General features: G+C 32.1%; 1 protein-coding gene across 5 annotated transcripts in view; it reads right to left on the reverse strand.

Moving 5' to 3' along the window:
• The window catches only part of PARD3B (par-3 family cell polarity regulator beta), a 1,277,739-nt gene that overhangs the window by 993,822 nt on the left and 267,002 nt on the right, over window positions 1-16,915 (reverse strand). For 2 of the 5 annotated variants that reach the window (XM_074298957.1, XM_074298958.1), the window contains exon 3: window positions 241-280. The exons of the other annotated variants lie outside the window; for them this stretch is intronic. In XM_074298957.1, coding sequence (XP_074155058.1) covers window positions 241-280 — 40 coding nt within the window. The remainder of the gene's footprint in view (window positions 1-240; window positions 281-16,915) is intronic. 5 annotated transcript variants of the gene reach the window in all.

Raw genomic sequence — 16,915 nt, forward strand, 5'->3', positions numbered from 1 at the left:
GATAAAGTTGGAACAGAAGGTTTTGCAAGGTCAATGTTGAAAAATTACCCATGCATATGTTTTGTAAATAAAAAGCTATTAAAAAAGGAATGATTGTTTTAGAGGAAACTAGTAAGACTTCCATGAAATGATAGAAAATAAAAGTAAGCAAGGCAGCTAGGTGGCACAATGGATAGAACACCCAGCTTTGAAGTCAGGGGGACCCAAGTTCAAATGTGATTTCACACATTTAATACTTACTAGCTTTGTGATCCTGGGTAGGTCTGTTAACCCCAATTGCCTCAGGAAAAAAAAAAGACAAGAAAAGAAAAGAAAGTAAGCAGAAATTTTATACAATAACAACATTATGAAGAAATAACTGAAACATTTTAAAACTCTGATCAATGACCAACCAGTAGTTCAGAAATTAAAAATCAGCCATGCTACTCAACTCTCCTACCATGAAGATGATGAATTTAAAATGCAATGTGTGTGTATATGTATATATATATATGTGTGTGTGTGTATGTGTGTGTATATATATATATATATATATATATATATATATATATATATATATATATATATATATATATATATATATATATATATATATATATATATATATATATATATATATATATATATATATACATATGTGTGTGTATGTGTGTATATATATATATATATATATGTATATATATGCAGAAAAAGAGAGTTAATGAGAGGGAGAAGGCATGCCATGGCTAATATAGGGATTAATTTTCATGACCTACATATGTGTATGATAAGGGTTTTATTTTTCAGATTTTGTTTTGTTATTCAATGGGATGGGAACAGAGGGAAGGATAGATTGCAAATGCATGCAATTTTGAATTGTTTTTTTTTAATATTTTAAAATAATTTTTAAAAATTAAGACAAATAAAACCATAAGACTAAATGCATACTATTCATCTTTATTCATAAGGAAAGACTATCCTTGATCTTTCATTGTGCATTGGGTAAAGGAACCAAAATACCAAAGAAAGGAAGTTGTTATGAGGTCTGCTCTCAATCACATATTTATTAAAAACTAAGCTAGGCACCAGGGATACAAAGCACAAAAGGATAAAACAACCCCAAAGTTTCACAGTTTAATGGCCAAGCTTATAAATGTATACATAAAAATATATACAGCATAAATATAACATTAACAAACACAAACATATAGGAAGTCAAAACATGCTATTTTGTGAGCAAGGGCCTTGGTAATAAGAGAAAGCACAAAGAAAATCTTTATGTACAAGATAGTTATTTGAGTTGTGTCTTAAAGGAAGAGGACTCTCTAAAGCTAATTGGGGAATGAATTCTAGGCATGTGAGATGAACCAATGTAAGAGTGATAGAAGAGCATGGAGGAGAAGAAGAGAGAGCCCTATTTGTCTAGATTGCAGCATGCAGGAAGGTCATGTCCAATAAAGCTGAATGGATTGTGAAGAGCTCTAAAAGTTAAGTTGAAAAGCTTATGTTTTATCTTAAATGCAATAGGGAGCCACAGTTTGACTAAGTAGGGACTCACATGGTCAGATCTGTCCTTAAAGAAAGCTAATTTGAAAGTTCATTAGAATGAACTGAATTAGTGAGAGACAATGAAGGGTCACATTTGGGAAACTGTTGTGATTATCTAGAAAAGAGATGACGAAGTCTTGAATAAAGGAGATAATTATAATTTGAGAAATGACAGAGATATTATAAAACAGGAAAAGCCAAATTTTAACAATGAACTTCATATGTTGGATGAGAAAGAATGTGTAGTGGAATATAATGCTAAGGCTACAAACCTGGGAAACTGTAAGGATGGCAGTATACTTTCAACAGAAATAAGGAAGTCTGAAATAGGAGAGGAAAGATTTTTACTTCAGTTTTAGACATGATGAGTTTAAGATGTATTCAAGCAGTCAACTGATGATACAGAACTGAAGCTAAGAAGAAAGGCTAAGATAATATCTATATAGATTTGTAAATAAACCCTATAAAGATGATAGTGAAAACCAAGAGAGATGATGAGGTTATCTAGAAATAGTGTAAAAGGATAAAAGAAGCAGTCCTCAGGCAGTACCTGGGAGTGATCTTGATTTCATATGGATGATAAACCAGCAAAGGACACTGAAGTGGTCAGACAGGTAGGATGTAAACTAGGAGAAAGCAGTGTCATGAAAACCCAAAAAGAAAAGAATACAGAACAATATAGAAGTCAACTGTGTCAAATGCAGCACATCAGTCAAGAATTAGGACTAAAAAAGATTCAGCAATCAGGAAATCAGTCAAACTTTTGGGGACAAAAAGTAGTTTCTGTTGAATGATGACAGGTCCGAAACTAGATTGTAAAGCACTGAAGAGTATGAGAAAAGAAATTCAGGTGAATCTAGATACTTCTTTCAAAGAGTGGCTAAGAAAGTAAGAAGAGATACAGGATGATAGCTTGAGCTAATGACAAGATTGAATGAAGTTTTTAAGAAACCATTAAATGACAAGAGGGGATTATAAGGGATGCAATCTTCTAAAAGGATAAAGTCTATATGAAAAGATTTGGGATAAGGATCAATTCTTTGTCAGAGACTTGGTAAAAACAAGCAGCAAGTAGGATATTATGTCAAAGTGTCTTGAGATGAAGAGAATAAGAAAATAGGTTCACATTGAATTTTTTCAATTTTTTTTTTCAGTAAAGTTAAAAAAGCAGTTCCTCAGCTCTAGAGGAGAGAAAAGAATGTATGGGAGGCATAAGAAGGAAAGAGAAAATGTGGAATAGTTTCCACAAGAAATGAGATAGGGATCATTTAAGAATAAATAGACCACCTTTTGTTTTAAGGGCCCAGATGAAGTTAAATATCATGGATCTGAAATGTATGCAATCAGCATGATTGTGAAGCTTCCTCTAGCAACATTCCACAATTCATGAGAGGGCCACCTCCAGGTATCCTGATCTATATCTTTTTGTTTGTTTTTATTGAAGCAATTGGGGTTCAGTGACTTGTTCAGGGTCACACAGCCAGGAAGTGTTAAGTGTCTGAGATCAGATTGAACTCAGGTCCTCCTGACTTCAGGGCTGGTGCTCTATTCACTGTGGAACTTATCTGCCCCCCAATCTATATATTGCCAAGGCATACAAATGACTCCAGAGAAGAAGGTAAAGCCTTCCTTCATTTCAAAACAATTCACCTGCATGGCACGGCATCACCTCCCTGATGTCATAGTCCTTTTCAAAAATGAAGGACAAAAACCAACCTCTCTGAGTAGGAACTGCCTCACTAGAGATCCAACTAGAATTGGCCAGTTGGATAACATACCTCTTTTTCTTTTCTTTTCTCTTTTTCCTTCCCTTTCCTCTGTCAGCACAGGGTAGCATACACTTATCTGCAAGTGATCTGCCTAGAGAAATATAAATTTTGATTGCTGAAATCTTGAAAAAGATCTTGTGAATTATGGTATGGGACTTTAACCCAAATCACTCACAATGATTAGCCAATATGTCCAAAGCCAAGCCCCGCTTGGTCATTGTGCAGGCCTTGACTGGCTAAAATTAGATGTAAATAAGCAATTATTTCTATTTTGACTAGAAACCCTGAAGATTACCCCCTCCTAGACTAATTTTTGAACTAATCAAAAAAAAATATATATATATATATATAATCTGCCTTATTTTTTTACTTAGCCATAATGACTTACTAGAAGTTTTCTCAGTCTGATTGAGACCTTAGCTTAAAGGCCAAGATCTCCCACAATATCCAGGACCATTTATAGTTATTCTGATCTATATTTCTTGCCAGTGGATGAAGATAGTTGCAGAGGAGAAAATGAGGCTGGTGACTTTGCACAGTCCTCCCTCACTTAAATCCAATTCACTTGCATGTCATGGCATCATCTCCCTGATATCATGGTACTCTTCAAGAATGAAGAACAAACTATATTATAAAGCAGCAGTCATCAAAATAATTTGGTACTGACTAAGACATACAGTAGTGGATCAGTGAAATAGGTTAGATTCACAAGACACATGATCAATGACTATATTAATCTAGTGTTTTATAAATCCAAAGACTATAGTTTCTGGGTTAAGAACTCACTGTTTGATAAAAATTGCTTAGAAAATTGGAAAGTGATATGGCAGAAACTAGGTGTTGATGAAGACCTAATGACCTAAACCAAATTAATATTGAAATAAGTTAATGATTTAGACATAAAGAGTGATATTATAAGCAAATTAGGAGAACAAAGGATAGTATATTTCTTAGTCTGTGGAAAAGAAAGGAATTTATGGACAAAGAACAACTAAAGAACATTTTGATTATATTATATTAAAAGGGTTTAATACAAACACAATTAATTCAGCCACGAGGAAAGCAGACAACTGGGAAAAATTCTTTACATCCAGGGTTTCTGATAAAGGCTTCATTTCTAAAGTATAGAAAGAATTGACTGAAATAAATATGAATATAAGTCATTATCCAATTCATAAATGATCAAAGGATATGAACAATTTTCAGATGAAGTTAAAGCCATTTCTAGTCATATGAAAAATGTTCTAAATCACTTATTGATGAAAGAAATGCAAATTAAGACAATCCCGAAATACCACTAACATACCTCTCAGATTGGCAAAGATGACAGAAAGATAATGATAAATGCTGGAGGGGATGTGAGAAAATTGGGACACTAATACATTGTTATTGGAGTTCTGAACTGATCCAACCATTCTGAAGAGCAATTTGGAACTATACTTAAAAGGCTATCAAATTGTGCATACTATTTGATCCAGCAGTATTTCTATATCCAAAAGAGTCCATGTACCAAAGAAATCATTTAAAAAAAAAAAAGTAGATAGATGTCAGAAATTCTATTAGGGAAGTGGAATTCTTATGGGTACCAACAGGAATTAGTATACAGTCATGGTAGGTGCAGCTGAGATTGAATCAAGGCATTTATGGGTCCTGGAATTTAAGGCTGAAAAATCAGGAAGTTAAACAAGCAATTAATATATTTCCTCTGTATCAGGCACCGTGCTAAGGGCTAAAGACAAATTGGATACTAAGAAAAAGCAAAAATAGTCCCAAACCTGAAGAAGCTTACATTCTAATCTAGAAAAACAACAAAAACAAAGGAGACCATATAAAATAAATCCAAAATTAAAAAAAAAATAATAATAAGATTAATGTAAACTAACTGGAAGGAAATCTTATGGGAGCTGGCACTAATATGTGAGGGACCAGAGAATCCCTTTTTGACAATTTGGTGGTGCTTCAGGTTATTTGTTAAATAAGACGGGTATTTTGAATTGGAGATTGGGAGAAAAAGTATGCAATGCATAAGAAGCAAAAATCTTGTGCAAAGCAAACTAGGAGATCTGTCAGGCCTCTCTTAAAAATACCTCTAATGTTTTCAACTGTAATCACTATTATATTCACTAATGTTCCCCTGTGCAGCATATACCTCAAGGGAAGCTTATCTTCAAGAATAATCCAATGGTTCAGTATATTTCTCTTCACTACTGCACAGTGCCTCTTTCTATGCCAGACTACTCACATAAACAAATTTTTCTGAGAAGGAATGTGAACTTGACCTTGGGGAAATTAATTAGCTTATATGGTTTTCACTAGTCACCTATAAAATGAGGAGACTGGACTAGATATGTTAGAATTAAATACTCAATTTAAATTCTAAATCCTGTGATCCTTTAAACTTGGGCTGTAAATTTGGAACTATGCTCAAAAAGTTATCAAACTGTGCATACCTTTTGATCCAGCAGTGGATTCTATTGGGCCTACATCCCAAAGAGATCTTAAAGGAAGGAAAGGGTGCAAAAAATGTTTGTGGCAGCCCTTTTTGTAGTGGCTAGAAACTTGAAACTGAGTGAATGCCCATCAGTTGGGGAATGGCTGAATAACTTATGGTATATGAATGCTATGGAATACTATTGTTCTTTAAGAAATGATCAGCAGGATCATTTTAAAGAGGCCTGAAGAGATTTACTTAAACCGATGTTGAGTGAAATGAGCACAACCAGGAGATCATTATATATAAAAACAGCAATATTACACAACGATCAATTCTAATAGGCATGGCTCTTTCTAAAAATGAGATGATTCAGACCAGTTCCAATGAGTTTGTGATGAAGAGAACCATCTCCAACCAGAGAGAGGACTGTGGGAACTGAGTGTAGATCACAACATAGCATTTTCACTCTTTTTGTTGTTGTTCATTTTCTTATCATTTTCTTTACTTTTTGATCTGATTTTTCTTCTGCATCAAGATAATTGTATAAATATGTTTACATATATTGGATTTAACATGTATTTAACATGTATACCATATATTGGATTACTTACCATCTAGGGGAGAAGGTGGGGGGAAGGAATGGAAAATCTGGAACACAAGGTTTTGTAATGATCAATGTTGAAAAATTATTTGTATATATATTTTGAAAATAAAAAAGCTTTAACAAAAAAAAAAAAAATAAACTTGGGCTGTAGACCCTCATATAGGAAAGAACATATTAGTATCTGATCCCAAATTTGGACAACTGCCTCTTTTGCATATCCAACACAGTGTTGAGATTCACTCTCAAAATTCAAAATTGCTAAATTGCAACCATCACCTTAGAATTGCTTCTTCGGGCCTTTTCATAATTTCAGATATATAACAGACACCTAATAAATAATTATGTGTTGACTGATCCCAGTGAGGCTGATATAAACTCATGCAAGTTTGTGTATATATATATATACACACACAACAACAACAACAACACAAAATGTAGTGAAATTAAATGTTTAAGAAGCAGAACGTAAATGATTAAATTTAAAATGGGGAGAAAGATATAAAAGAAGTATACAAGGAAGAATAAAGTATATGTATATATATGTGTGCATGTATGTGTGTATATACATATATGAATATACATATATATATACACACATATATATGTGTATATATATATAGATATAGATCTATATATATATATATATATAGATATATATGGCTGTGGGACAAAGTTAATCATTTGATTTACAGAAATCACAGGATATTAACAAGATCTTGCTAATTCAGAGTGGCTATCTATTTTTATTCATTTAATTTTTTTCTGAAAAGTTATATAGAATGCAATAGTTTGTATACTAAGTCACATGTTCTCACTGATGGCCCTTTTCATTTTAGCAATGAGTTCTTATGGTTTGGAGGAAAGGGAACACAAGGAGTTGGCATATAGAATAAAAATCACATTTAAATTCCAAGGATCTATTTAAACCTGTATTCTGTACTCTTTACATTTTTTGCATATTTAATTATAAGATGTTTAAGATGGCCTAATGAACAATGATTCCACATGATCAAATGAGATAATAAATATAAAGTGCTTTGCAATCTTTGCATACTATATATCAACTATAATCTTTGTACATCAATCAAAAAAATACAGATTCAAACAATAGCTTACATTTATATTGCAAAATAATTTCTTTCTAACAACCTTATGAAGTAAATGGTGTTCATATCATTATCTCCATTTAATCCAGAGGAAAATACGACTGAAAGAGCTTTAGAAAATAATACCAAATATTTATACTTTCCACTATTAATAGTAGGAAAGACTATCAGATTTATATCAGAAGATCTGGTTCCAATTTTGGTTGTTATTCACCCTTGTGATTACAGGTGATTAAAATCACCTTCCTTTTCTGGGCTGCAGTTTGAGCATTTGAAAAAGAGAAGGTAGATTTCTAGAATTCTCTATCCTAAGACTTTAAGAATAAGTAGCAGAGATTCCAGTCTGTGGATTCCAAGTCCATTATTCTCTCCTGGCTAGTTCCTTTCCAGTTTTCTCAGACTTTACTTCCCTCCATATTTTATGATCCAGTAACACTGGCTTTCTTGCCATTTCTAGACAGAACACTTATCTTTCAACTCTATACCTTTCTCAAACAATCTTCCACCCATGGAATATTTTCCCTCCTGTCTCGGTGTCCTTGCTTCCTTCAAGACCTAGTTCCCTCTCCTTACTAGTGCAGTCCCTCTGAGATTACTTCCAATTTACCTTTATGTCCTCAAGGCATACTATATTACATATAGTAAGCATTTAATAAATGTTTGTTGACTTTATATATACTATTCTTTCTCACAAAGTTTATTCTCATTTCACTGAAGTCACTGACTCCATTCAGCTTGGCTATCCAAAGACCCCAGTTACTATTTAAGTCAAAGTTTTAGGTCACAGGAAAACTCAAAAGAGAAGCCACATGAACATCAGAACTGTTGTTTTCACAAACAATTTGAGTGATGCAAGGAATGATTTTTTTTTTTTATTCTGGCATTGACATTTAATGAATATGGACATTTCCAAAAATACTCAGTCCATCCCTTGAATTCTAGTCTCCTTTTAAAATCGACTTTGTTTTACCTAAATAATTCATTCTCTTTAATGCACAATAATAATTGCTTAGGGAAAAAAAAACACAAAAACAAAAACATTCAGGGATTAACAAAAGACTTAGTCAAGTTTCAACCCTAAACTTCATTAAGTCTTTCAGAAACCTTCTGTAAATGCTGACTTTTGGGACCCCTTGTAGGTACTGACTGACTTAAGGCATGAAGCTTGAGTTTGGCTTTGTACCAATCTAGCTGACAGAGCTGTTTTACATAGACAGAGAACTGGAAGAGACGGCTATTTAACTTTTCAGACTGGACTCATTTACTTAAATTTTCTGTTTCCTGAAAATCTTCCAGCCAAGATTTTTGGGGTAGAAGGTTTTAAGACTTAGATTTAAGTTAGCTAATCCAGCTATTATGTTTGCCATGTTATCCAGGTTAAAGGAAACATTGAGATCAGAAATGTAGCTAATGATAAATGTAGGCAAAATGTGTGTTTTCTCCTAACCAAATTTTTAAAAGACAAAAGGATTAAATAATAAAATATGCAAGAAGCACTTTCACCATGTAGACAAAGGAGAAGAAAGCTAAAGATACACTATATTACACATAGAGAAAAAAGATAAGGTCTTGCATATACCTCAACTACCCAATTCAAATGGAGCAGATAGGTGGTACAATGAATAGAGTACCATACTTGGAATGAGGGAAACATCTTCCTGAGTTCAAATCTGACTTCAGACACTTATTGTGTAGCCTCGGGCACCTGACCCTCTTTGCTTCAGTTTCTCATCTGGAAAATAAGCTAGAAAAAGAAATGACAAAATAATCCAGTATCTTTGCCAAGAAAATTCAAAAAATCAGACAGAAGTAAAAATAAATGAATACCACCAGCTAGCTAAAGTAAGGTATGTAACCTAAAAAAGGTAAAATGTGTTGAGAATCTTAGTAACCAACCTACAGAACATAAAATGTTTACAAATAGTAAAATGTATACCCAGATCAATACAAGTATTGCTGATCTAGATGATTTTTTTTTTTTGATATTTTAACAGCATTCCAATTAGTCAACTAACAGGCATTTATTAAGTATCTACTATGCCTCCCTAGGTCCTACAAAAGACAAAAATAAAAAAAGTTTCTACTCTTAAGAAGTTTATATTCTCTCAGGAGAAATAAAATGTACTTAGAGAAACAAAGTACTTAAGAAGTAAATACAAAGTAGGTTTGGCAGGGGAAGCTACTAATAGCTGGGCAGATCAGGTCTCATTTAGGAGGTAAAAGCTGTATCTGAACACCCTGAAGGAAATTAATGATTCTATAAGAAAGAAGTAAAGAGAAAGTACATTCTAAGCATGAGGATTCCTGACCAAAGATACAGCGATAGAATATAGAATGTTATGTGTGACATGAACAATTCAACTGGCCTCTTGGGACCTGTATTTTCCCACCTGAAAAATGAAAAGGTTAGTACATGATACCTGAAGTCCGTTACAGCTCTAAGTACTAAGTCTCAGCTTTAAATTTACCTCTTTCAACATTTCAAATACCACCAAGTCAAATCCAAATAATTTTAGATCTGAGCTTGATTAAGCCTTCTCAAGGATAAACTCAGATATTTTGTTCAGATATGACACAGACTGAAATCATCTATCACAGGAGTGTAAGACAGTAGAAAAAAATTTCTGAAGTTGACGTATCATATACACCAGAAATGAAAAGCAATATATGTAGTGCATGTTACAATTCTTCAGTGTGCTGTTATAATGTTTCAAAACATTGAAAACTTTATAGCCCAGCTTTTTAACTATGTTTACCTGGCTTACAAATTGATTTTGGCATTATCTTTTATTCAGGTTGAACATGAAAGACATTTTTTTATCCTAAGGAATATCAAAACCAGATGATGCACTCAGAATTTTAAGCTCATGAGCACACATTTTTTAATATGCCTAAAATATGATGAGTTCATTGAAGGTGTCACATGGCAAGAAGTAAAGCCCTGGGGAAGCTATTAACAACTTAGCTTTCTTAGTTCATGTGGAAATGTGGATTCCATTTACCGAAGGAAAAATTATAGACAGGTTTTGTATATGCTTTAAGTTTACCTTAAAATACTACACACTCACTGATGCAGCACTGGAAACATTTGTTCATGTGATCAAAAGATCAAAGGAGGTAGTCTGATAACCCTGACTACTATTTCAGCAGCAGGGTAGCAGAGTAGAATATTGTTTCTGGAAATATGTACTTAATTATTTTGATGCCAGAGTCTTATCAGTGAATGGAAAATATTATCCTTACTGTTTAAAGCTAATAAAAAGCATCACAGAAGAGTGAATTAACCCTACCCCCTGCCATGAAGGTAACAGAGAAAAATATTCAAAACTAAAATTCAGGTAGCCTTGTCAAGTCTCACTCCACAATCTCTCTTGCCTCTGTCCCTTTCTTGCCATTAGTACAAAACTTTACTTTCTCTCTCATGAATTCTAGCAGTAGTCTGCTAAAATTAGTCTCCTACTTTCTGTTTTATCACTTTCTAATGCATCCTCTATATAACTATCAGTTTTAATTTTCCTAAAACACAAGCCTGAAAAATATTCACTGGCTCACCACTGACTCTAGAACAAACTCAAAGTCCCTCGGTTGTTGTTTAAAGCCTTCTAAAATGTGCTTCCCTTTCCCAGTACTGTGTCCTTCACAAACCCTGTGCTCCTGCCAAACATTCCTCAAACTGAGCATTGTTTTTCTTGTCTGGGCCCAGGCTGCACCCAGTTCTTAGAAAGTATTTCCTCATCTCCAAATCTTGGAGCTTTGCTGAAGGCTTAACTCAAGCGTCACCTTGCAAATGACATTCCTCTGATCTTCCAAGTTCTTAGTATTTGCAAATTATTTTATATTCACTTACTTTAAAATTATCTTGAATTTACTCAAATGTATACATATTACAGTCCCCCAAAATAATGAAGACTTTTTGAAGAGAGGACTTCTATCAACAATGCCAGTAAATGCTTAATAAATATTCATTGAAATAAATTATTGGGAAAAAAATCCAAACAAGTATTTATATTAATAAATGGAAAATGGTATCCTTACTGTTTAAAAGTTATTGAAAAACATCAGAGAATGAATTAATCAAGATACATAGAAAAGTAGTCAAAACGCACATTCAGACAGCCTTGTCAAGTTTCCTTCCACAATCTCTTTGAATCTGTTCCCTTCTTTCCCCTCATATAGCTATTAATTCCAAACTTCACTATCTCTCTCTCCTGAGCTCTAGCATCTAGACAGTATTCTATCTGACATATAGTAGGAAAAAAGCATTAGAACTGGAAGTCAGACAAAATGGGTTCAAACCTTGGTTCCAACAACACATGGCCAAGTGCCATAGGCTTTTTTGAAAGTTTCAGTTGTTTTACATTTAAAATTGAGATAAAAATACTACTACTACTTTTCAAGTGGGATTATGAGTAAATTATTTTATAATCCTTAAAGGGTCAGGTATTAATCAGGTAAGGTATTAATAAGAAACTTTTTCATAAAGATGAAAATAAATAAGGTATTCCTGCATGAATAGGGGTAGGAGAGAGAAAAGAACACTGATTGGCAAGGAACCACAGCTCCATGATTCTGTTAAAAAAAAAAAAAAATTACTACGCCTTTTTTTTTTTTCTATAAGTGACTGACAATTCACAGCTACCAAAAGGACAAGCACTTTATAGCAATATACTGCCTATTTATGGTAGATTCTTTTCTTAGATATACTACAGGCATTTCTTATATCTCTTTCAAAAAAAGAAAGAAAGAAAAGCTATTTTTATGTTTCCCATCAATCCTCAAACAGACATCACACTAAATTATTTAAAGATTTTGACTATTTTAAAAATTCAAGATAAATATAAGAGGGTCTTATTTAACTAAAAGTATTTCAAGAAACTGAAATTTTTCATTACTAATAAAATACTCATAATGGATTGAAGTGAATATTAAAACCTCATGAGAAATAATTTTAAAATTTATAATTAATAATAAAAACTGTGCAGGTTTTGTGCAAAATTAATTTTTCATTAAATGAAGCATCTAATATTCACAACTTCCAGGTATTTACTTGATTTTTCATTACCCTATGAATGTCAGAGGTAGCTAAGTGGCACGGGGAATCTTGATTCAGGAAGATTTGAGTTCAAATCCTGCCTCTGGCTTTACCAGCTATATGATCCCAGACAACTCACTCAATCTTTGTTTGCCTATTTCCTCAACTATAAAATGGAGATAATGAGAGCACATACCTCCCTCAGATAGCTACAAAAATTAAATGAAATAATTTTTGAAAAGGAGAGTGACTGGCACAGACTATGTTCTTAAATAATATCCACTGTCTTCCTTTCTATTAACAACCAGACTGTAAGATCCAAAGAAGTACCGTATTTAGTTTTCATTTAAAGCTCTCCAATCACACAGTAGAGTATCTAGTATATATTATAAATGCTTTTCCAGATGAAAAGGAATTCAGGTCTCATTTTACTGACAAAAACAAACAAACAAAAAACTAAGGGCTAGAGAAAATACCAGATGTTAAAATATTTGTTTAACTGAATGAATAACATAAAGTACCTTACTAACTACATACAGCATAGTAGCATAAGTAATCCTTGCAATTAAAAAAAAAAAACAAAACCAACAATTTATAGAGAACTTGAATTTGAAGGGATTTTAGCTCTACTCTTACAATCTTAACCACCCAACATATAGTCACTGACCCTATAGGAAATCTCCTCTCACCTATAAGAAAATCATACATACAAATGAAGCAAAATTTCAACATTTCTAATACATTGGAAAGTACAATACTAGTACCATCTTCCTTTCTTTTGTGACATTTCTCAGTGCTAATAAGTAAAACGCTCGCTTCTTTAAGTGGGATATACTGTCCATTATGCCATATACTGGTAAGATTATCACCATATTCAAGATTCCAGTCAGAACACTGTAAAAGTGTGATATTAAAAAGTTTGAATATACAATGTTGCCCATATAAAAAACTTCTTGTTATAAAAATATGACCATTTGCACATTCCATAGAAGAACAGCAAATAGCACTCAAATATTTTGCTCAAAGAATTATGTTCAGTGTTGAAAATTTTATTCTATTTTATATGTTACAACGAGACATATAAGTCACAAAACTTAGGACAGATATCATGACAAAATTTTAATACTAAAAAAGTAAGAGCTGTCAAGTGGACAGATAAAAATATTGGTTAGGACATTCCACTTTTTTGAGAATTCAAAAAGAATTTTGTATTATTTTAAATTAATCAATGCCTTTCTGCGTTCAAAAAGTTACAGGCAACTAAATAAAAATATCACATTTTCCCCATAAATATTGTATGTGTTGATTATGATCTCCTTAGTCGTGGAGTCAAGGAATGCAGTAGTTCTATTTTTTTCTGCAAAATGAGCAATTTATGCTTTGTAGAATCTTCCCAAATAATGAGATTAATTCTCACATGTGTTCATTTCAAATGTGAATTGAAACAAACACTACTGAGGATCTACTATGTACAAAGTACTATAATTACATCCCCAAACAAGGATTTCTTAGATATATAAAATTATAAATGATATTATGAATAAATGATTCACATGAATACTATGTGCTTGGTTTCATATGAGTAATATCTGAGTTTGCTTCCTCAAAAACTTAACTTAATAGCTTTGTGACTTTGGGCAAGTCACTTGATCTTAGTTTTCTAATCTATAAGATTAGTTACTTAGCCTTAATTTTCTAATCTATAAAATGGGCATAAATATAGTATCTACTTCACATAATTGTTTTGAAGACCACATGAAATTATATGTATGAAGCATTTTGTAGTAATAATGAAGGAGATGGAGGAGGAGAATCTTAACTAAAAGATTTTCTGTTGTATTTCAGAATTTATGTTCAGTTCCTAGATGATGATATGTCTAGGATTCTATAATTTCACACTAAGACCAACTAAAACATCCTAATGCCTTGTTATAAAAGAAATAAAATTACCAAGCAGAAAATATTACAAAACAATTTTCTCTAGAACTGAATATATTGATTTGGAACTAGAACTCAATTAGAAAATTCTCCTCAAAAAAAGACATGAGCAAGTATTTTAAATACATATGTATACATACATATGTGTATACACAGACACATACTGAGTGTTTTCTCAATTGTGTTAATTCAATTAATATCTATAACAAATTTTAAAACTTTTATCTTTGTAATTTTCACATATATGGTTGGTTGTTGTCTTTCATGCTCAGAAAGGACCAAAATGATATTACTATGCTTGAGTCAAGTTATAATGCGTTCAACTATGGATGATCAGATCAAAACAATTTCAGGATGCTCTGCCACTTGCTTGGACACAAATAGTCCTTATGAACATTTGGGGTGTTTTTTCTAATTTTGAGCACCTTGTGTTTCTTCTGAATTAACTCAATTCTTTGTTCATAGAGCACAGCATTTACTCTGATGAGGGCATGCTATACTGGACATTCCTGTGCCAGTGTTTCCTATGTCATACAACCGATTATAAAGTTCTTAAAAAAGACTTTGAGAATGTCCTCATATCATTCTTTCTGATCTTCTTGTGATCACTTACCATGTGTGAGTTCTCCATACACATTTGACAACATGCCTGAAAACATCATTCTAAAAACCATGGGATTAAACACACATTTATATTTCACTCCATTGGTGAATGGAAAAACATCAAGATCATTGTCTATTAGCCAGAATCAGAGCAAATATTCCATCATGAAATTTATATTTTATGTATAATTTTACATAGATACCCAATATGTAACTACTATAATTTCATCTTATCCCACAGGAAAACCCACTACACAAACTGTGGTAGAATTTACATTTCTATTTTGTTGGAAATTATGCTTTTGGTGCCTTCTTTCTTAATTTCAAGAAAGCAGATTAATGTTTCTATTTTGTTGGAAATGATACATTTAGTGTCTTCTTTCTTAATTTTGGGAAAGCAGATTAGTAATGAGCTGAAGAAATGAAGTGACAATAATATTAAGAAAAACACAAGTATATTTAGGTATGAATCTTAAATCTAATTTTTCTACTTTAAAATATATTTGCAAAAACATATAGAGAAATTATGAGGTTTCTTAGAAAATCTTAGATGAACTGAAGCAAAGGGAAGTATTCACCCCAGAAGAATGTTGTATATAGTAACAGCAATATTGTAATGAAAACCCCCGTAAAAAAAAAAAAAAATTAACTACTCTGATCAAGACAATGATCCAATACAATACCAAACAATCCTATCCATCTCCAAAGAGAAAACTGATGAATTATGAATGCATATTAAGGAATAATCATTTTCATTTTCTTTAAATTATTTTGTTTTTTCTTTGATGACACAGATAATACAGAAATATATTTCTCATGAGTTAACCATACATACTTATGTATTTCTTACATTCTCAGTGAGGTGAAGGATAGGAGATGAGAACAAAAGAATTTGAAACTTAAATTTTTTAAAATAAATGTTAAAATTGAAATATTTTAATGAAATAAATAAAATACATTTTTAGAAAATTTTAGAGATTAACACAGACACCAGGTAAAGAAGTAGAAACAGAAGTGTTCAGTCATCTGGGATGAATTTGTCATACTTTAATTGGCTTTAAGTTTGTTATAACTAAAGAATAAAGAAAATCAAGTTATTACATATTTTTATTCTATAATAAGAAAGCATATGAGTTCATTTGGAAAGGACACAACTCCCCCAAAGTCAGAATTCAAGTTAAGAATTAGGCCAACATTTACTAAATGTCTACCAAATGCCTTATGTTGTGTCTATTCTATACTAGTAACTGGAAAATTCAAAATTTAGATATGATATAATTCGCCATTGCCCAGGTTCTCCAAAAGAAGACTGAATGATGCCTTCATAATTCTATGGTTTCATCCCATTCAAAGATGCAAACTGAAAACTTTCAATGTCTTTTCACCTTTGACATTCATTCCTATCTTCCCATTATGCTTCATGGAAGTTCAATAAACAAGAAAGAAATTCAACAAACAGTGAATCACCTGAAGTTTTTCTTTATTTTATTTTATCAGACTTTTCTTTTGTTTACAATCTATATAGGAAGTTTTCTATTGGTGTTGGTGAATATCATAAGTTTAATAATTTTCTTTATGCAAATACTCAAAAGATTTCAAAAGAAGGATTTCTCCAAATCACATCCACACTAGAGTCTTATCTAATTTTAATTTATGAATGGGAAACACTTTGTTTGGCGAAAAACTTCAAGACTTAATCCTGTTTTATAAAATCAAATCATAATAAATCCACAGCACAGCACAAACTTCCTTACTTGCTTTTCTGAAGAGAGCCTATGAATCATTCTTCCTTTTTTTTTTATTTCTTTATAGCAAGAATGCTATAACTAATTTACTTCAGTGTATCAATTAAATTTAACAAATGTTTATCAAATGCTTACAATGTGCCAGGTACTATGCAAG

This window comes from Sminthopsis crassicaudata, chromosome 3, assembly GCF_048593235.1.
Source record: "Sminthopsis crassicaudata isolate SCR6 chromosome 3, ASM4859323v1, whole genome shotgun sequence".
NCBI lineage: Eukaryota > Metazoa > Chordata > Mammalia > Dasyuromorphia > Dasyuridae > Sminthopsis > Sminthopsis crassicaudata.